Source organism: Haemaphysalis longicornis, unplaced genomic scaffold (genome assembly GCF_048455015.1).
Source record: "Haemaphysalis longicornis isolate Haplotype H1 unplaced genomic scaffold, Haemaphysalis longicornis Haplotype H1 scaffold_4, whole genome shotgun sequence".
Classification (NCBI taxonomy): Eukaryota; Metazoa; Arthropoda; class Arachnida; order Ixodida; family Ixodidae; genus Haemaphysalis; species Haemaphysalis longicornis.
Genome location: NW_027526361.1, coordinates 88,030,795 through 88,053,504, shown reverse-complemented (window position 1 = coordinate 88,053,504; position 22,710 = coordinate 88,030,795). Strand labels below are relative to the sequence as shown.

The 22,710-nt window shown below is 44.0% G+C and overlaps 2 protein-coding genes across 2 annotated transcripts in view; both read left to right on the top strand.

Annotated features, from left to right (window-relative positions):
• LOC144179828 (uncharacterized) overlaps positions 1–10,708 on the top strand; it is a 68,085-nt gene extending 57,377 nt beyond the window's left edge. Inside the window, exons 25-29 of the mRNA XM_077708259.1 lie at positions 639–799; positions 3,209–3,300; positions 7,554–7,697; positions 7,812–7,974; positions 10,567–10,708. Of these exons, the coding sequence (XP_077564385.1) occupies positions 639–799; positions 3,209–3,300; positions 7,554–7,697; positions 7,812–7,974; positions 10,567–10,644 (638 nt within the window). The 3' untranslated portion in view covers positions 10,645–10,708. The remainder of the gene's footprint in view (positions 1–638; positions 800–3,208; positions 3,301–7,553; positions 7,698–7,811; positions 7,975–10,566) is intronic.
• A 5,757-nt stretch (positions 10,709–16,465) lies between these two features.
• LOC144178989 (uncharacterized) overlaps positions 16,466–22,710 on the top strand; it is an 89,360-nt gene continuing 83,115 nt past the window's right edge. The window contains exon 1 of the mRNA XM_077707148.1: positions 16,466–16,662. Coding sequence (XP_077563274.1) covers positions 16,557–16,662 — 106 coding nt within the window. The 5' untranslated portion in view covers positions 16,466–16,556. The remainder of the gene's footprint in view (positions 16,663–22,710) is intronic.

The window sequence follows — 22,710 nt, the reverse complement described above, 5'->3', positions numbered from 1 at the left end:
CTCTCATTCCGCTACATATAAACGCGGTAACTGCGCCGCTCCATTCAGTCGTTCCGCCGCCGTTCCACCGCGTCGCTCCGCCGATGACATCCGATGACCACCGATGATTTGAATGGAGACTATGTGGGTTTCCGTTGCGTTTCCGTTATGTTAGCATGTCTATTGTTGTTATGTTTCCATTTTACGCAGCGTGCTCTCCCCCCCCCCCCACGATGAGTCGCATCTACCCATGGTTCCCCTCGCGGGAAGATGGTGTAAATTTTTTCTACCCTTTTGTTAGGGCTACCTGTGCGATAAAAATGTCCACATGTATAAATGAAGGAACGAGTGGGGGTAGTTACGAAAGATTTGGCTGTATGTACTTCATCCTTGAGCCCGCTGTAACGGAAAGCACATAGATGGCGTCATGGATTTTGCAACAAAGTAACACTTCAATATGAAAATTGTGGAGAGAACGTTTGAGTCCCTTAGCAAATTTTTCGAACGAAAATATTATGCACAATAAAATGTTCTTTACAGAGAGTCCAATTACAAAGCAAGTACTGCTCGCTTTGTCGTCCCTGTAGCGGGACCTCTACAAAACGCGGTTATTTTGACAGCGTTACTTACCAGTGTGACTATTATTAACCATTTTGCAGCTCTCACCGAAGACGAAGCCATGGCGCAATGTGTTCTCTTTTTCCTCGCTGGCCAAGACACAACGGCAACAGTCATCGCCTACACGTTGTATTTGCTGGCCATTCACCCAGACGCTCAAGAAAAGCTGAGAGAGGAGGTGGACGAGTGCTTCAGTAATCACGTATGACATGAAGTGTTCTTTTTTCAGAAATATTCGCGTTTAATGAATACCGAAAAAAGCACGCGTGTCAACAAAAAATGGAGGGCTCGTAAGTTTCGAGTCTGTAAGCTAATAACGGTAGCCTAATCGAGACCTGTTTAAATCGCCTGGTCATTCGCGATTGACGCTGCTGGGTAACGCAATTACCTTGACAAAGATACCCAGAGAGGCGTAAATGCGCCATCCGCACTCGTGCAAAACTTTGGGTCAGAAGAGCGCCCTCAATGTAGACCGCCCCGCATCAAACACCGCACAGTGTCATTCGGAGTACTCGGCAACGGATGGAAACTTTCAGCTCCTACAGCCAGAACTAATGCAAAAGTGTCGCGCCACCATTGTGGCGGCACCAATAGCGGCCCCGTTGCGGGTGTATGCCATTCCCTCTCCCTCCACGACACAGGTAAAATCGCTTCGTGTAAACCCCGCCTGTGCACTTATAGAAGAACATGACTTGATTCGTACTCGAAATGGCCGTATCGTACAATCAACGTTTTTCGTCGCAGTGCCATTGACGATGACTTTTTGGCTGCGCACCTTAAATTCATAGTGTTCAATGACCTGATCATTTTTTTTTCTCTTTACAATGGCTTGAAAGCAAGGAACAAAAAAGGAGATAAATATAGGATGACGAAAAACATTGATTGGGGGCGCGGGAGAGGGGAGTTCTAGGGGATATCGGAATATTGTTTTCGTGTAACGATCAGTGACTCATTGGCAGCAACACAGATTGTAGGCGGACCAGTTGGTACGTAAATGAATCACAAACAGTGCAGGAAAACGACGACAGAAGAATCACACAAGCACGGCGCTGACTAACAACTGATGTTTATTGTCTCGAACAGGCAATAAATATGAAAAGACAGAAAACGCGTGACATACTAATCTAGGAATGACAAATAAAAAAAAAAACAATAACAAAAGCGAAAGGTACTAGACAACATTTATGGCACAGTGATCTGCACTACTTTTAAACCTGCAGCAACACGCACAGGTTATGTCACAGCACCCACACAATCTCCCCTAGCTACCAAGATAGTCAGTTGTCAAGTAGTTTTTGCCTATATTATTGTTTTTGCATTTGTCATTCCTAGATTAGTATGTCACGTGTTTTCTTCCTCTTCATATTTATTGCCTGTTCGCGACAATAAACATCAGTTATTAGTCAGCGCTTTGTTAGTGGGATTCTTTTATCGTCCGGTTCCTGCGTTGTTTGTGACTCAGCTCACTGGCAGTTGCAAGTAATAATAATGGCTGCATTAAAGTATAATTTCGCCAAACAGCGAGTATTTGTTTACTGGCATGCTGGATTTTCCACTGCTTTGCTTTTACCTAACGTTGTAGACAGACGCGGGCACAATGATTGTCGACAGTTATCAAGGCAAAAAAAAAAAACACGTCATTGAACATGAACGAAAGTAGGAGTTTAAATTCCAGTGCTGCCGCATTATAATTGTTGTCATTTTCGTCTTGAGGTGGGTTTTTACATGAAACTAAACTGGCACCGCAGCGAAAGTGGACAGTGCAAAATTTCGAATGGGAAGCTTGATAAGAGTGGCATTTATATGTAACACTATGATACAGAATACTCTCACCTGTCATTATTCCAGAAACTGTTCTACCCCTTTTGAGCTGGGCAGGTGACAAAAAACACCTTCTCTCACAGCGCTTCCACCCTTACTTTACCTATTAAATTCACCCGCCGTGGAGCTATGCCGCTTTCACAAGCACAAACCGCCACGCTACCAACGCAATACTTCCAACACTACATGAGGGCTTCCAGCACTTCAAAATTCTCCCACTGCTACGCATACTCCAACAATAAACACGCACTCTAGACATACGCAACATAAAAACACCCACAGTTCATCCCTCCAATGAGTTTCATTCACACAGCGCCCTTCCAACAGTGCAGTCTGGGTCACACCGCTTACGGAGTTTAAATATCTCTAGCGAGCAAGTTTACGAAACCATATCCGAAACAAACAGACAGGCCATCCGCGGGACACGGGCTCCAAAGAAAGTGTTTAGCTTTCTCCTTCCTAAACAAAATTAACAGGAACATTGCGAAAAGTCAGGCAGCTCTTGGAGTCATCTCGAAGGGCTGTGGTAGCATACATAATTTTAAGACATCAAACTATCAACCCATATATGCTGACTGCAGTCATAATTCAACGTTTTCCTCAGCAAAATATGAGCGGTGGCTTCCAACCTACCTCAGGGTATCTCAGAGCGTTTGCTAAAGTTCCCCGTGATGGCTTTACTTGGCTATAATAGTGAAGGCATGCATTGTGTGAGTTTTGAGCATGTTATCCGCAGCGAACGTATATTTTATTTCAAAAGTTTTTCTTAGGGATCTTTCTTGATTGTTAGGGTGATCACCCAAACCTGGATACAGTGACAAAGTTGGAATACTTGCGCTGCGTCGTCTCGGAGTCCCTTCGTATGTACCCTCCTGGTCCACGGTAAGTGACCTTTCATTGCTTTTTTTATGCTTTAATGACAGGATTTAGCAATACTGGTAAGAATAATTCCTGGTACTGCCGCCATTTTTCGTGCGAATGCTCCGCTTAAAAAATAGGGATCTTGGACTAGGCAAGAGTCTCTTCGATACAATGCCGCATCTCAGCTCTTTCTGAACTGTTTCAGCGCAGATTTTTTTTTTCCACCACATAACAAAATTTCCCAAACAAATATCTTCTGGCGGAATTCTCTTTCGCTGGATGGGCGTACTCCGGAAGCATATCCGGTTTTTTCGCTATGAGCTGTCGGAAAATGTAGCGAATCATTTCATTGTTATCAATAAAAGCATCATAGAAACGATGAAAAAAATGTAAAGCCTCTGTGGAATGAAGAAAAAGGTAAAATTAACAAACATAGGTGGTTGCTAAAGAGATAACACAACAAGGCTTCCACATAACTTCGACGACATGTCACTTCAGTGTTTTAATACTGGTGTAGTTCTAGAAATTTAGAGGCATCTAATGTTTCGAACGTAAAGAAGGCAGTACCTTCTGTTTCCATTTGAAGACAGTCAATAATGGTCTCTAGCCTGATTACGACCATGTTTTGTTCACTATGGTGATGTCGCGGAGGCATACTACTGGGGTGCTATTCCAGAAGGCCAGAGTTTGAGCGAAAATCGTGCAAGGCGGAGCTGTGGTGATAATAATAAGCCAATGATAATATTTCGGAGCAGGGTGAAAATGCTTTAAAAATGCGATTCATGTCATTTGCCAATTACTGAGGTGACGTAATCGGTTCAGAGAAGCGCGCTCCAAGGATGCGCGACTAGGGCGGGGGGCACCTTTCAGTGCTTTCTCTCGCTACACTGATGCACTGGTGGCTACTGGGGACAAGCAAATCCAACTCTTCTTTATTTTATTGTACTTTTACTTTATTAATCTGTATTTCACTGCAAAGTTCATTTAATTTTTATTCCAGACGTTCATATGAGCTTTTAGTTTGAAATGTTTCTTCTGAAGAAGTGGTTTGTGCCGTTGGTGGCAGACAGTGCAATCACGTGACTAAGGCCTACTGGAAAAAAAATAAAGCGGGTGATAGAAGCGCGCAACATTCAAAACAGTTGCTGCTCGTATTGCGGTATCGAAACCCTCCGCTTTTTGATACAAAATTTCCTCGGCGTGGTCCAGTCTGCCTACGTGATTTTAAGGTGAAAGCTTGGAGATACGTATTAGCAACTTCTTTTCTAATACATCGTACTTGCGCCTTTTCCGTCGCTTTCGTTTCTTTGTATTTTGGCTCTGATTAATTTAAACGGCTTCTTTTCTGCTATTACGTGTTTGCGTCAGTTTCTTCTATTTCATTTGTTCGTCTTAGTGTGCAAGCAGACTCGAACACGCCACAGCCTCCTCAGAATCGGGGCTCTGCGAGGGTGGTGTGCACCTGTCCTACTACCGTGACATCACGTTAATGCTTCTCTCTGCCCGCACTATTCTACAACTGTTACTTCTCAAGTTCACAGTGTTATGAATTTTGCGAACCGGGCATGTTAGCTCCTCAAAGCTCCCAATTGCGGGCCAATCCCCCAAGTGGCCATGTATTACGAAGGAAGGAATAGCAAAAAGGACAACATTTTTTCAGATTTGTTGGCTTCATTTTATTTTGCCCTTCACCACTTTTGTTCGAAGAAGCTCTCCAGAGTCGTTTTTTTCCCGTAGAGTTCAATCCCCTCATATCCCTCTCTTCTTTCGCGCCCTTGCCACTCCCGCTTACCCTCCCTTTGGCGTCCTGCGCTTACTTTAATTCTTCGCTCACCCCTTTACTCGCTTTATATGCTCTGCTTCCGGCCATACGACGGTGACTCTGAACAAAACCAGTTGAAATGTGCAAAGATCACCTCTGACAACAGGCACGCGCCGTTGATTTTATTCTAGCGAGGACAATGAAGAGATGCGAATGGCCATCAAGCTATCGGGGTATGGACCGTACCAGCATCAACCATGTGGATGAGGAAAGTAGGATTATATCCAATCCAGACGCGAGGATATGCGCTAAAGTTGTGTCAGGGGAAGAGGATGAACCCTAGTCGGTGAATGCGCGAGAAACGAGCTGGGTTATCTCAACGATCGGACCTGCGTTCCTAACGGCTTCATCCCAGCGAATAATCCACCTCAACCGGTTATCGGTGCGTCGAGTGTCTCCTTGACGGTATATGCAATAGGTATAAGCTGTCCTGCCAGTAACCTTTCCACAAGAAATGCGCGTCATGCAACCCCTCGAGGGAGTCTGTCTGCTGCGCTTATGATAAAACGCAAAGTCATGCAACGCTTCGCTCGAAACTGTTTTGCTAGCAGACGATAACTGAAGCGCACGCTCCGGCTACAGACGGATAGACGTGCTGCAGAAACCTGCGGAAGCCGTGTCTGTCAAACCACCTAAAAGAAAGGCGGGGCCTTGGAAACACGTCTCCACTGGTCGTATTGCGCACACACCGGTTGACGGTCGACTGGTGGCGGTCTATGGTGCGGTCACCCCCAACGCTTCTGTAGAAGCTGCCCGTCGCGTAAAACCGCAGCACACACTACACTTTCTCCTCGACGGTCATGCAGCGAAAGCCGCCTCGAAGTCGTCGGAAAAGGGGTCTGTCGCCAGGCGACTGCACAATCAATGCACCGCACTTTTCGAGCGCTAAAATCGAGATCGAAATTCCTCCTTCATTTAAAACACCCGTCGGGGTAGAAATATGCTTGCTAAAGAGACCATAAAAGTAAACAACGCCGCAGCAGCGGCCTTCACGGGCGTTCAGAGTTAAACTCGGCCGTGCAAAACCATGCCCAAGTTTCCTCCGAGTTCTAATGTCAGTCACACAAACCCAGCCCATTCGTGGGCGCGGCGTAACAACCGAAGCCACACCCACCCACTGCATCCACTTTGTGTGGGCGTAGCGTCGTAGCCACGAAGTCGTCATTTGATGCCCGCTAGCAGCGACAAGAACATAGCACAAAACAAAAATGAAGTCCCCAGGCCACCGTTAGCCAATGGTGCCACGCTCGCGGGGGTGTTCGGTCCGAAATGGATTTCACTATGGAATGAGTCGATAGGTGAGGCCAAGACGCCATGATTTTACCGCGGGAGACTTCTTCATACACCGTGAAAACACATTCGATGACGAAAGCACAGGCGATGAACGCACTCGCCAATGCTCAAGCATGCTCTTGACACGGGACAATTTCTGATAAGCGCCCGCCGTGCGCACTCAAGCACGCCGTGAACAAAAGCCATAGTCGGGAGAAGGGTGCGTTCTGTTTGCTACAGTGAACCCATTTGATACATTGGTTCGTGCTTGCGAAAAGCTGCATTGGGGCTACCCTCAAGACAAGTAAGAAACATAATTCAGTGTAAGAACAGAACACCGAGAAAAACGGACCGCCCCGCGCCGGGCGTGGCCAACAGCCAGGCTGGAGATTTCAAAGTAGCAGCGGGGTTGTCTAGGTTATGCTAGGGAATGAGTATTGCAGATCGATTTCAGATGGTGCTGCATGCGGAAGATAGCACAAGCCGTACTTTATCAACATAAGCGGCCCCGATATAGCGCGCTGAATATGCCAAGCATGCTGCGTGCGATTCCGGCGGTTTCGCTCGAGCTGTATCAAACGCTCCACTATCTCCACTTTCATAACCGAAGCAGCTGGAAACTCGGGAGTAGGCGAAACTCGGGCCTTCTGGAATGGCGCCCCTGACTGGTCCTCCAAGCAGGATGTGACGCTGCACTAGGCAAGGCACTGTGATTTCGATGGCGAATTACACGGCTGCAATTAGGGTCTTTCCACCAAGTTGTACTGCTTATAAAAGTAGCGTTTGTATCCACTGGGCTGCGGTACAGGAGAATATATTAAAATGAATGCAGTGTACGACTCTTAGTCCGTTACAAGACAAAAAAGCGCAAGTTCTATTGGGTGGCTAGCTGTTGCATGGACGTGTAACATATTTAAAATTGCTTCCTGCACACAGTTACATGATGAGGCCGAGTGAAATAGTTCAACTGTTTGGAACAGACTGTGTGTTCATGCATTCCTTTCATTGTATTCGACGGTCTCGTAAATGAAGTCCGTCCACCATATTCGCGCTACGCGGAGCGTACACAAACAAGGGTATAATCGTAGTACTGAAATTTTATTGAAAATAAAGTAAAGAACATTCGACGCAGAAGGGAAGCTTTGGGGATACCACAGGTTCACGTTCATTTTGCTTTCAGCATTGAACGATCATCGCTTCAAGACTACACTCTCGGCGATACAGGTGTAACGGTGAAAAAAGAAGATCTCGTAGTAATCCCCGTCTACGCGATGCATCATGACCCACAGTACTTCGAGAACCCGCTGACCTTCAATCCCGAAAGGTTTTTGCGCATACTCTTCTAATTTGTTCGTAGCGAACGTAATACAGCCTTTTGCTCTGTCATTCATTTCAAAAGGATAATGAGTAATAGGCAGGCGTGATCTCACTATTTCAGGTTCAACGAAGCAAACATGGCTTCTATTCGCCCTTACACATATTTGCCATTTGGGGCTGGTCCACGAAACTGTATTGGCATGCGGTTTGCTCTCCAAGCTGTCAAGCTTTCCTTGCTTCATACAATCCGCAATGTCCAGGTCGTTCCAACTGAGAAGACAATGGTGAGTTCAGGAGCAAAGTAGCGCTGGATTGTTTTCGCACATCGCATGTCGTTCCAATGTCGCTACAGTTCTGCCGCTTTCGCCGCGAAGCAAACCTTTAATTAATTATAATGATAGGCTGTGCGCCGCACCCAAATCAATAAAAAAGCGCTTCATTGCGAAAAGAATGGAGACAACTAGTCTGGAAGAGCGTGTTTACAGTTAAATAATTCCAAGGACCGAGAAAAAAATTATTTTGTCTGTTGGGGCTCGAACTCACTCCGACTTCGCCGCTAACCCACTGAGGCCATACAGCGGTCTCCTTTAAGTGGTCGCTGAAGAGAATAGCGGGAGTATTCAAAGAGAAAATAATCGAGTCCGCTAGATTAACAGGAACTGCAGCGATTGTGCAAACGTAGGGAAAAAACGCCGCTTTTCGGCAACTTGGGATGAAAATAACATTCTTGACACTGCAAAAAAGCACAGCACTGAGATATCATGCAGATCGTGAGGACTGAAAGCGTAACATTTTAACTTGCAGATAAGGGGAGGTAATAGCGATTTTAGTGAAGTGATAACAAAATACGGCTTCTAAGCCTACCACATTTTCGTCCACTCAGAGTTATGCTTTAGATTCCCGTAATGCGAATAATTTGAAGCTTAGTCTCCAATCATTGCTTTTGATTTGCAAGGCGTCGAATAATTATGTAGGACAATATGGGGGGCCGGTTGGTTGGAAAGTATAGGCGATCGTTTGGAAAGGTGGTTGGTCTCGTAAGCGCGGAATCGCGTCTAGGCGGTGACCCTCAAATGAACGCAGTAAATATCTTGACTACTCACGTACGCTAAAGCACCATATGAGGTGGGAAGAACTTTGGTGGCTGTGCCGTGGAAAGAAGTTTGAGTGTATGGGGTTTAGCATGCATGCTTTCTTATGTTGATTGATTGATTGATTGTGGGGTTTAACGCGCCGACGCAACGCAGGCGATGAGGCGCGCCGTAGTGGAAGGCTCCTGGTTAATTTTGACCACCTGGGGATCTTTAACGTGCGCCGAAATCTCGAACACACGGGCGTTTTTGCTTTTCGCCTCCATCAGAAAAGCGGCCGCCGCAGCCGGGAATCGAACCCGCGACCTCGTGCTCAGCAGCGCAACGCCTTAGCCACTGAGCCACCGCGGCGGGTTGGTTTCTTATGTGCAGAACGACTGCATTTTTTTTACTGTTGATCAGACAGAAAAATCCTCCGAACCAAGCCAAATCCTGCATTGTGCTTATTTGGCCAAGATCTGCGCGACTGACTTATGCATGAAAATCAATATCTTTGTTTCCACCTACAAGTCGATATGCTGGAAGGCACTTTTAAATACCATATGCACTTACAATCTGAGACTGCGAGCAGCCAGTCGTCGTGAGCATCACTCCGTTTCAATAAACGTTGCGTTTGTGCAAATGCACGTAACTTCGTTCATAAGAGCAAAAAAATGTATAGACACCTTAGATTTTTACCCACACAGGGGACGAGCGATGGTTCCTAAAGAAGCCATCTTAGAAAGCGGCGTGGTGTTTGCTACATTGCAGCGCAGGAAAATTAGTTCATATTTAAACCTATCAACGGGAGGTGAAATAGTGCAATGTGCGGTTTAAACATTCAGCCTGTTTTTGTGCAATTTTGCATGCTTGCATTCACACACCGTTCTTTTAGGCACCCTGATGATAGGGTGCCGTGGTAACACCCCAATCGAGAAGAAATACTTTTTAGCACCCCTTTAACGGTCGTAGCACCCTTTGAAACTGTTGATTACACCCCTGAATTTTCACACCCTCGAGGTGGGGTTCCCGAGCAATATTTGGGCGCTTGAAAGTGCAAAAAGGGTGCAAAATGTTAAGTACACCCTTCTAGCACCTTAAAGGGTGTAAAAATGTTAAGATTTACGTACCTTAATTTGTGGCACCCTCATGATTGGGTACCGGAGCAATGTTTTGGTCCCTAAAAGGTGCTAAAACGTGTGCAAAATGTTGAGTGCACCCTTTTAGCACCTTAAAGGGTGTTAAAAAGTTTAGTGTGTAGCGTATGTAGTGTGTTCTTTGGGTAATGGGAAGAGTTGGGACCCAAATTGGTTTGTTCAATTAGGCATGTATTTCTTTCGAAATGTGTACTTTATTGTGGCGTTCTGGTTTCTCGTTAAGCAGACAAAGAACTTAATGTTTGTTTGAATTGTTCGTGCTAGTTGCCCGAGCTGAGTTGGCGATTGGAGCTTCAAGCTTGGTAGTTACTCAGGTTTTGCTGTCGTATTAAATAATTACGTAAACTCCATTGGGTGACATTTCAGAAAAAAAGCATAAGGTTCCTTTTATTGCATTTTCATTGCGAGAAGTAAGATATTGTTGCAAGAATACTCGTGTGTATGAAGTGAGAGGACGCGGAAAATATGCATGCTCATACTGCTGATCTGTTGCGTTAGAGGATGTCAAATTAGCGCACCGTATTCATCCACCGCACATGCTGCTTCCATTGCTCTGGACAGAAAAGCGTGACAAAAAACCTTTGAGAAAAGGTGATGTTTTCCTTCACCCAGTCGACTCACGCCTTGTTTCAAACACTTTTCTTTGCAGATACCCCTTGAATTTCAGAGTGGGTTCGGGGCCCTTGAAGCTAAAAATGTCAACCTCAGATTCAGAAAAAGAGACTGAATAGTTTTGGGCAACTCCGCGCACGCAAGAAGGGCTACTGGGGGATTGTCGACGTACCCTTGAAGACTGTATCTTTTGTGAAAGCCGTGGAATCACTTGAAAACAGGAATTTACTGCCACCCTTGAAGTTTTAGGATGTGGCCAATTTTTGCACTCTGGCTGTCTATCTGAAAATTTTCATTATGCAATTGGAGCGGCAAGACAGCGGCCGAGAGCAGCAACAACTCCTGACCACCAATACCAGCCTGATGATCAATACACCATCGTGTCGTCGTCGGTATCGTGGAGCATCACAGCAGATCACGCGCCACCAGCGAATTTCTAGCGGGTTTTTGCCTGATTTGAGCACAACTTTTTTTGGTATTAAACAACGTTTGTTTCAAACACCATTAATAGTACGCCTCTGGTTTCGTAGAGAAGTGTGCTCACTGCCGTCGTCATTTGCGGGTCCTTAATGATATCTTTCCTGTGCTGTGCGTAAGGCGCTTTTACATAAAAGTTAATAATTTACTTGCATAAGCTCTCCTTCTCCACTGCGTGTTCCTGCTTTCATTGTAGTGATATTGCCGACAAACACTCTCAGTGGCTATACAATAAAATGTCCGGGAAATATAAATAAATCAGTGAAAAAATAAATAACAATTAAAATAATTTATTCCAACAATAATTTTCATCAATAGTAACTACAGAGGGCGATAAAATGCGTCGCACGCGGCGTGGTCATCCTTCAAGTGTTGTGTGACTCTACCTGACAGGTAGGATGCCCTAATGACACGATTTGACCGCGCAAGTTCATAGTAACTGCACGAGTGCAATGAACGGCTGACATTAACGCGTCGGTGTTTGCAAGTGCTTCTAAATTCCCAGTGGCTTGTATGCGTTTTACATAACGTTCTGAACAGAAAAACCTAAAAAAGGGAGCCCGTTCGGTGCGACGCGCGTATCGCACATGCAACAGGAAGAAAAGAAAGAATAGCGCTTGTCTAAGGAAAAAAGATCCCGGGCCACCTGAAATAACATAAAACCTGGGGGGGGGGGGGGGGAATCATGCAGTGTATAAGTGAATTCAAAGATTGTAATTCTCTATCTTTCCACGCGGCGCGCGCTGATTGGGCTCCGGAGAAGCGCCGGTGGGAGGAGCCATCGCGCACTTGCTGAAGCGGTCACACCCAGTCTTGCGTTGAACCGAATTTAGGCAGTTGACAGACTGGCCACAATTTTGCCCACGGAGATGAAACCGTTGGTGCGTAGAGGTACACATATTTGCAGTATAAGTTTGGTGTCTTTGAATGACGAACGCGAGGCGTTGGAAAACGAGTGTTCCGGTATGTTATTTTAGTACGCGTTTTTGCCCTGGAAAATAAAATGCGAGGTGTTCTAGCGTGAGGCGTTGGAATATGCGAGTACCTCGGTGTTTTAGTGACGTTACTAGAGGAGACGATGACAGGAGACGCCGACAGACCGAACCCCTGAGGTGCTTCGTCCCTGAAACACGATGAAAAAGTTGGCTGCACATCTGCAGACTTCGCTGCAAATGTCATCGGAAGAAGACAGCATTGTGCCACCCTTGCCACAAAACTGCCTCTCCCCTTCCAACTGCCGACTTTTCACGCTGCTGTCCTCCTGTCTCAGTCCTCGTATAAAATTTCTGCAGAAATTCACAGAATTATCTACTCATCCGTAGCATTCGTATGCCGCTTATCTTGAGCGTGTTTTTTTTAGCCTAATCTTTTGTTTTTTCGAAATCCTGTCCGACCTATTTCCTCCATTTACGTTATTATAACGATTACAGTTGAACCTTTCGCAATATCTGCATTATTGTGGAAGTGCCATGCGGTATACGTTTTGCCTTTTTCGGAAATTTTTAATATTTCTCCTATTTTCTTCGTATTACAATTTTTCGTCCGAAAAAGTATCTCCATTTACGTTGTTAGAACGATTACATTTCAAACTTTCACGAAATGTGCATCATTGTGGAAATGGAGTGCGTTACACGGTTCATCATTTTCCTTAATTTTTTTCTGTTTTTCCTATTTTTCAAGTTTTGCAATATTTTGTTTGACCAATTATCTCCATTTACGCTATTATAACGATTACAGGCAGAACTATTCGCGAAATCTGCATTATTGTGGAAATGCCATGAGTTCTACGTTTTTTCATTTTCCGTGTTTTTTTAACGTTTTTCTTATTTTGTCGTTTTTCAAAATTTGGTCCGTTTACTTATCCCTTTTACGTTATTATAACGATTAATTTTGAAACTTTCGCGAAATCTGCATTATTGTGAAAATGTCGTGCGTTATACGTTTTGCCATTTTTTATCTTCATTTACGTTACTATAACGATTAAATTTCGAACCTTCGCGAAATCTGACTTATTGTGGAAATTACAGCGTACACGGTTTGTCATTTTCCGTAATTGTTTTATATTGCCCTATTTTGTAGTTTTTTTCAAAATTTAGCTTTGCCAATTATCTCCATTTACGCTGTTATAACAATTACTGGTCTAACTTTCGCGAAATCTGCATTATTGAGAGAATGCAGGGCGTTACACGTTTCGTTATTTTCCGTAATAGTTTATATTTTACTTATTTTAAAATTTTTCAAAATGTCGTGCTACCAGTTATCTTCACTTACGCCATTATAGGGATTACAAGTGGAACTTACGCAATATCTGCATTTTACGCAACAAGTGGAACTTACGCAATATCGGCAAAGAATGCTACGCATTAATAACAGCAATGAAGGCTCGCTGAAACGAATTCAATTTTCCGGCGTTATAACTGCATGGTCCTTCATTCTTGTTTTTTGGGTTCAAATGTTGCTTCTAACGCGGGTTTATTTGTTATAGCACAATTATGCCCACAACCGTTTTCAATTAAAAGAAGACTGCTGTTATCAGTTAGGCTCTGATGATATGCCTCCGATATACATAACGTTTACTTTTGCTGAACAATGCTGAGAAGTACGAAAAATTCTACCAAATTTGGCAGCTTGAAAATGTTCGGCATGTGTAAACGTCGCGCTGAAGAATTCTTTGGCCTGAAGGGCGAACCTCAAGACCGACAGCCAGAACTGGAGACCAAAGTTGTCGTGTTTAAGTAGTTCAAGATAGATATATCGTCTCTAAAAGCGCGCATTGAGTGCAATACGTTACTATATCCCGTCCTTCAGGTAATGCAGGAAGAAAAGAAGCGCGAGCGTAAAAAATTCCTTGTTATTGTGCGTGAGCTTACGTGCTGTGAAGGATACTAGAGATCATCAAAGATTTCTATGCTGCTAAATGGGGCGTCTTTCTTCGCTTCCGTTTCTCAGTCTTTTGGCGCCAATTACTTCGACAAGCAGATCGTCTGCGGTTTACACGGCCGCTTTCCCAGTGTCAAAGCTCTCTCCACGGGCTCCTGTTCTCGTCACGTGCCGTGGTGTTAACCAAACACGCAGCACGCGCCATGGAAATCCTTGTTCCCCCTCGGGAAGTGTTCCTTGTTAGTGCAGTGTAACGCACTTCGTTTCTGCGGCGACGGCCCGGCGTAAGTCCCACACTAACCAGGTTGTTTTGATTTATTCACTCGCGGTAAAACGCGGCGATGCACAGGTGGGCCACTGTACTAATGGCACTCATGGGAAAAACACGTGTGGAGGTATTTCTTACGTGTCATTAGTTATTTAATTGTGGAGCAGCACAGGAAGGCGTGGGGGCATGGGAAATAGCTGGAAATCGTACAGATAACGAGCACTATATATGGTACGCGGGAAAATTGAACTGAATTGTGCTTCGAGGGAGGTGTAATTTTAAAAATCCCGCTCGCCTTTTGATACGCTTCTTGGCACGAAATCGTGAATTTGTTTTTGGACAACATTATGGGCAACGTATGTGCAATTACGGCCAACTTATGGGCAACTTATGGGCAAATTATGGGCAACGCCTAAACGAATTGGATATATCAAGAGGCTGAATTGTTGTGGAGAAATTTCTACGAACAAGTGATTTCCAAAAACCCCGATTCTCCTTATTACATGGCTGCTATAAAAATTTCGGAAAACAGTTTTTAGAAATTTGTTCTGCTTAGCTGTATCAACAAAGCATCTCGGATATCTCCACGGGCCTCCCAAAAAAACAAACAAAATTGTGGAACAATTTTATGGCACTTCTCACGTTCTGAGGGGTGGAATTTAAAACAAAAATTAAGCCTTGTTGAGCTTATGCACAGTAATAGGAATGCGATCCTCGAGTTTTAAGCTTTTGCAACCAGCTGTCTGGATTGGCGTTTACATCAACTATTAGGCCTTTTCTGCCTGTCATAGAAATTAATTGGAAAATATTCTTTTCGCCCTTCTACCGGCGTCGCATGACGAAAGTCTTAAAATTTGTTGTTCGCATTTGTAGCAGTAACAGTTATCAGAAGAAAAAAAAACAGTCGGATGTACCAAGCAGTGAAACATGGGGAATCTCTAAAAACACCCAATTTCCTCCGAAATGCAGATTCGCGTTTTGAGTCTTGGTTAGAGCAAAACCGTAAAAGTACTTTTTAGAGAATCTTACGAGCTAGCTATATCGCAAAAGGCACTTCGATATCTGAACGGGTGAGCGATATAATCACGACTTTGGGAATACACAATATCTCCCTTTTCCTGTGTTATGCGCATTATTTCCGAAAATCCCGCTTTGGGAGCCCCTAAACCACGAGGGAAATATACTCCGAAAGTTTCAAGTCTCTCTGGGCGGTTCACGTTGCGGTTGGGTGTTGAATCAGTGAGTCATTCAATCAGTCGGTTGGAAAATTAATTTTATAGGTACAGACTTTCTCCTGATGGCGATTCATTGATTGATTACGAGGTTTCACGCACCGGCGCTACGCAGACGATGATGACCCCTTAGTGGAGGGCTCCGCGCTAATTGTTAAAACCAGGGGATCTATAACGTGCGCAGAAATCCCGACCACACGGCTGTTTTCGCTTTTCGCCTCTATCAGAAGAGCGGCCGCCGCAGCCAGCAATCGAACCCGCGTCCTTGGGCTCAGCAGCACAACGCCTTAGCCACTGAGCCACCGCGGCGGGTTTGCCTTTACGGCAGAGGCCATTTTGGTACCATGTGTGTTCATACGTCCACTGGCATAATTAGCTTTTTATGAGCATTTAACACTTCCGAGTAATAAAAGTCACAAAAGACAAGCGCTCCCACATGCGCAGAGCCACGTTGAAAAGTGTAGAATGCGTCGGCTTAACCCGGTTGTATTTCAGCAAGCCGAGACGCAGCCTTTCCACTTCTGCCACAGCCGATCCTTGCACCCAAGCTGCGGCAGCCACTAACTTGCCATGCCACCCTGCGCGTACAGGAGGTTCTGCAACCTTCCATTCAACACTCAGGGTCGTTCGATGGGACCTTAATTCTTGCGCATTATAATACCATAAGTTCTTAGGCGTCCTCTGACTTTAAGGTACCAATACCGAAGGTGCAGTTGGTGTGCGCAGCACGTCAAAATTGATGTTAAGTATGCATACAGTTGTTCTAAAGAATGTCGTGGCTTTACTGAGGTGTGTTAACCGTAGACGCTACCTAGCAAAATTGAGAGGATGCAGTGAGTAAATAGGGGTGGCATCCGTCTACCTCGCATTTCGTAGACGGGCATATCAACCAAGAACTCAAATGTGCACGGCTGTCAAGAATCTATTATCCGGTTGCTCTTAGCGAGGTCCGTTATCGGGCCACGTATGAGATGCCTTTTACGAACGTGTGAAGAGCGGTGGACGTACGGGAAAGAAGTAAGAGCAACAAAAATGATAAGACCAGACTGTGCCCATCGATAAGGTCCTCCTGCCGGTCTCTTTCGATAGTGCGAGCATGTGCGGCAGGACGTGCTTGTAGTACATTTAGTAGGTCCCTGGTCGTAGCGGGAGTGTCGGTGGACCCGCGCAATGGCAATGCGTCACTTTTTTGCGTTCGCCCTGGGAGCTGCTCTAATCCTGGAGAGTACTTGCGCCGATGACATTCCCGCCAATACGGAAAATGAATCTTTATCAGGTGAGTGAACACAGAACGTAGAAAATGTCATAACCATCATCATCATCATCGTCGGTCTACCCATGTCCACAGCAGAACAACGGCCTCTCTTATTGACCTGCAACCGCTCCTGTCCTGCGCTGCTCGAGTCCACAGTTTGCCCACGAATTTCTCTATTTCATCCCTCCATAGGTTTGATGGCCTGCCCCTTCCTCCAGACCCATCTCTTGGTATCCACTCTATTACCCTAATTGTGACCGATTGTCGCTTCTTCTCACTACATGGCCTGCCCAAGTGTATTTCTTTTGTTTTATTTGAAAAACGTCTTCTACTCTAGTTTGTTTTCTTATCCAGGTAGCTTGTTTCCTGTCCCGGAGTGCTATTTCTATCGTTATTCGTTCCATGGCTCGTTGAGACGACCGAAGTTTGCTTCATATGTGCTTAGTAAGTGCCCAGTTTCAGCTCCGTACGTTGTCACCGGCAGTATGCGCTGGTTGTAGATTTTCCATCTCAGTGACAAAAGTAGCTTCCCTTTGATTATTTGGGGGTGCTTGCCTAGTGCTCCCCAACCCATACGTATTCTGTGACGGTTTTCTCTCTCGTGTTTGGGATCCGCACTAACCATGTGCCCAAGGTAGCTGTATTCTTTTGCTTCTTCTAGCGTTTCGTTTTCTCAACTGTAGAGGGCGTTTTTGGCATGCTAATTCCTCACTACGTTCGATCCATTAATATTTATTTTTAGCCCCACGGCCATTCTTTCTGAGTTTAGTTCACCAAGCGTTGTTTGCACGTGTTTTCTAGGCTCACTCTGCTAGGTTATGTCATCTGCAAACCTCAAACGGCTAAAGTGTTCCCCGTTGGTTTTTAACCCCATATTTTCCTGGTCAAGCTTTTTAAATACCCTCTCAGACATGCTGTGAATAGTTTCGGCGAGATCGTATTTTCCTGTTTTACTCTCATTCGGATCGCAAATTTCTCGCTTTCCGTGTGGAGGGTAGCTTTGCCCATGCATTTCTTCTATATATATTCGTTTTCTGATTTTGAACGTGCTGATGACCTTTCTGTTTTAGACGCTTTAGCTAATGCGTACGATGACCTGTTACTACCAGCGCTTCAGGCGAGATTGATGCACTAACTACCACTTTTCAAAAGCTAGTAAAATCATTAATTTCAGAGTTTATATCTTTAAAGACCAAAAAGACAAACACAGATGTTCCCTAAATGAATTGCGATCTTTTACACTTATCTCGTAGTGTCCGGAGACTTAGGCGCTCCAAATCATCTAGCAATGCAGAAAGCATTATCAGGTTTGCTGAGGCTAAGCGAGAACTACGAGAGCAGCAAAATATTGCAAAAGACTTCCTTTTACGTGTTAAACTACAAAGTTTACTATCCGAAAATCTGCAAAAATTTTGGCACCCCGTCCTGCCTCGTGATGGCTCCTGCAATTCTTTCAAAATCAACGACAGAATCGTAAGTGATCCGGCGGAAATTTCCAACCCTTTTATTTCGGTTCTTCAGTCTGTTTTTACAGTCGACGATCTTGTTGTTCCTTCGTTTTCCAGCTCGAATTCAACGTCTCCTCTTCGAGATATATCGTTCAGTGAAAAGGGCGTGTTAAATCTTGTACTTAACCTGGACACAAAAACATTTAATGGCCCCGATGGTATTCCTAACATGTTTCTCATGCGCTACTCTCTGTGGACATCTCGCTAACTTACAGTAATTTTCAATAAATCCTAAAAATGTGTTAGCGTTCCCAGATCTTGGAAAAACGGCAAAATAGTACATTTATATACATCTGGTGACATTCAAGTCTTCAGCAATTACAGACCCATTTCACTAACCCCTCATTCCTGCAAGCTATTAGAGCAAATTATTTACAAAAACATCATTGAATTTCTCGAGTTTAACAATCGATTGTCCAATTACCAACATGGATTCAGGCGTGGTTATAGTACCGTGACCCAGTTAACCAAATTTGTGCATGACATTACTAGTAACATAGACATTGGGAATCAAGTTGACGCACTATTCACTGCCTTTTCGAAAGCGTTCGACACTGTACTTCACTTTAAATTACATTGTAAATTATAAACCTTATTGAACAACCCACAACTAGTTACTTGGATTTCTATTTTTTTTTCTGACCGCTCACAGTACGTTTCTTACAACTCGGCTGATTCCAATGTTGTTAGTGTTTTTTTGGGCGTTCCGCAAGGTTCCGTACTCGGACTACTACTCTTTCTTCTGTACATTACCGATTTTCCTAGTAACGTCAGTACTAAAGTTCGCCTGTATGCTGATGATTGTGCTTTGTACGAACCCATTGACTCTGATAAATCTCATCATCGTCTTAATGATTCATTAAAACATTTTGTGAATGGTGTGTAACCTGGAAAATGAGTATTAACTTTAACAAGTCTGTACGTATGTCTTTTACTAATAGCCAGTCCCCATCCTGCTGCACGTATTCTGTTAAGGGATCCACACTAAAAAACGTATCAGAATACAAATATCTTGGTGTTATCCTTTCTAGCAACCTATCTTGGTCTCCACACATAACTCTATCTGCATGCGATCTTTTTAAAAAATAGGTTTTTAAGACGGATGCTGTCCCAGTCCCCAAAAAGCCCTAAATTACTCAAGTATAAAACATTGATTCGGCCCGTGCTTTGCAACGCATGCCCCGTATGGAACCCTCAGAAGCAGGGCGATATCCATAAAATTGAGGCCATTAAAAAAAGCCATCACATTCATTTGTAATCGTTATCACTCTTACTTATCTCCTTCCCTTGCCCTTTCATCCCTAGAACTTACCCCAATACGCACGCGCCGACTCAATAAGTTATAAAACTGCTTTACTGTTTTATCCACTCAGCTAACATGTCTAACGTTACCAACATTTCATTTGCCTCGCCATCCATTACTAGAAGCAATAACCATCTTAACACTAAACCTTACCACTGTAGAACTAACGCATTCAAATTTAGTGTTTTCCCTTTAACCGCCGACTACTGGAACGGATTGTCTGGTGACACCCATTCCCTTCCGCTCGAGAAATTTATAGTTGCCATTTCTGATTCGTCGTGATTGTGCTTTTGTTATATTGTTCCGCCGATCTGTTTAATTGATGTTCCAACTTTTCTTGTTGTATGCTCACTCCTGCCATAGGCCCAACTGGTGGCCGCAGTATTAGCAAATAAATAAATAAATAAATAAATAAATAAATAAATAAATAAATAAATACATAAATAAATAAATAAATAAATAAATAAATAAATAAATAAATAAATAAATAAATAAATAAATAAATAAATAAATAAATAAAAATATATAAAAAAGCGAATAAATAAATAAATAAATAAATAAAAATATATAAAAAAGCGAATAATTAAATAAATAAATAAATATGCCTTCTAGAAGTCTTCTGTAGGTTTCCTCTATTCCCTGGTTCATTAGTGCTTGTATCACGGCTGCGGTGAGTACGGAATTAAACGCTTTCTCATTATGTTTAGATGTCGTGTAAAGGCGTTTAGTGTACTCTGCGAATTTTTCTATCACTTCATTGACGACAGTGATGTCATCCATGGTGGAGTACCCTTTCCAAAATCAGCTTTCTCTCTTGGTTTGCGGGAAATCCAGGCCGTCCCCTATGCGGCTAACTATGACTTCGGTAAACAGCTTTTAAACAGCGGAGAGTAGGCGGATGAGTCTGAACTTCTTGAGCTCCTTCAGATCTCCGTTCTAATGAATCAGAATATTTTCGCTATCGGCACTTTGTACGTCTTCAAGCATTCCGAAAATAGTACACGGAGCTCTTCCAGTGCAATATCTCCCCCCCTCCTTCAAAAGCTGCAGGTATAACAACGGTTATACCGTAGTCATCTGCAGCTTTTATTATTTTCATGCCTTTGAGAGCCTTCACAACTTCCTCTTTAGTTACTAGTGGCACATCGGAAGTTGAGCTTCTACTCTGTAGTATCCCCTGGTCTAAGGTCACTGACATACAGCCTGGTGTAGAATCGTTCTGCTACCCTTATTATGTCGTCAGAGTTGTGCGTAATGTTACCCTGCTGGTCTCTGAGTGCGTACATCCTGCGTTTGCCGATGGCTAGCTTTCTGTTAGGTGCTTCAAAGCTGCCCCCAATTTGCAGTGTTTCCTCAATCACTGGCATGTTATATGCACGAATGTTATTTGGGATACTTTGGTAAATGAGTTGCGAGAGCTCGGCTAATTGAATCCGATTCACCGTACGTGACACTTTGAAGTTTTTATTTTGCAATAAGTTCCTTCTTTTTATGTTCTGGGTTTCCCATTTGTTCCCTACATTTGCTTCTCCTACAGCTGCTGCTGATTCACTGAATGCCGATGTTACGTCATCAGTTACTTTTCTACAGTGACGTCGTTCTGCTCGTTCAAAAGCACGAATTTGTTTTGTAGAGTTAGGTAAAACTCGGGCGATCTGGCTCTGACTGACTTCATGCGGCGTTTGTAAGTTTTGACCAGTTTCCTCGTTTCTCATTTGAGATTCAGGTTTAGCTTGCATCTAAACATCCTATGATCGCTGCTCCAAATCTTACGTAGCACCTCTATGTCCTCCACTCTACCTGGGTAGCTACTTTCGCTGCAAGTCCATTTCACTTTTTGTTGTGCCACCTGGACTTTTCCACTTTCATTTTCTATTATTTCGTTAGTAGAAGAATGTGTTTCATTAACCTCAGGTTATCCTCTCTGTAGCTCCTAGCAGTGTATCTCACTGACTTTTGGGATTGTCTTTTCCGAAGCTTTCCACTGACCTTTCTTCCATTTTTCTTACCCAAATTTTCGTTGAAGTCTCCCATCACCAACCCATGTTCTTTCTTCTCTGGGGTACTCTGTAGCACAGAATATACGGGCTAGTGACCTCCATGAAGTTTTCTCCCGTCCTTCTAACTTTCACTAATCCTATAATATCCGACTTACTGTCAGAGAGCTCCTCTAGTAGTACAGCTACGGTTCCCTCGCTAGACCTAGTGCGTGCGTTTAACGTTGCTAGGGTCAAGTTCCAATGGCGGTCTGTCCGAATAGAGAGATTCATAGCACCCTCTGCTGCATCGCTGTTGTGACAGCCGCCGTGGATTGGTGATCTACAGCTGCTGGGGAGTGATGGCCGCGAGTTGAGTTGGTTAGTCATGGGAGGTGGCGGCGAACTACTACACCATGGTAGCGAGATCCTTCTCTGCTGAGGAAGTGCTGTTCTTGTCCATAAAAGCGTTCCTAGCATGGTTTAACCTTCCTAGTGCAGCCCCTTAGGTATCCGGGATGGTGGTTACTTCCGGAGCAGAGAAAACTCCACAGTTGAACGGACTGGGCCCAGATCGCTAGACAAGAAAGAGCGAGAGACGGAGAGAAGTTTTCCGCCGACAAAATGGTCGCACACGCCTGTAGTCACACTAAGCCAGCGTTTGTCGGTTTTGCTTGTTATACGCGTGGTTCTGAAGGAACAAGCTGAAAAGCTGGCTTACTAATAATATCCGCGGATGTCTCGCCGTTAGAAAGGTAAGCCCCTTCCATGTTCATTTGTATAGCTACGAAAAAATTTGTAGCTAAGCTGGCCAAAAAAGCCGCTGAAGTTGTATTAAAGACCTTCCTCGCCTTTCTAATACTACTTTCTAATAGCATAAAAAGTAGAAAATGTATGCAGGGATAGATTTTTTGAATCTTGGAGATACTTTGGGGGGATTTGTAGTGAAGTGAAGGATGGTGTAGAGAAAGTTTTGCAGCCACCTGGAAGCAAACCTTAAATGTTGCAGCACCGGCGAAGCTAGAGTTTGAACATGCAGTACAAAGAAGTGAACTGAACTGTACTGAACCCAGCATAACGGAATAACTTAAGTATAACAGCAACCTAAATATAATGGGAAGTGATAAAGCACACCGATTGATAAATGCCAGTGGCTCACATTGCATTTGGCGGGGTGATGAGTCACGGTGGTGAACACGGTTTTTATGCGAGGTAGGAACTGCTCGTTGGAACAGGAACGCGATTGTTACCTTTCAATACAATTTGTCATATAGCATGAGAT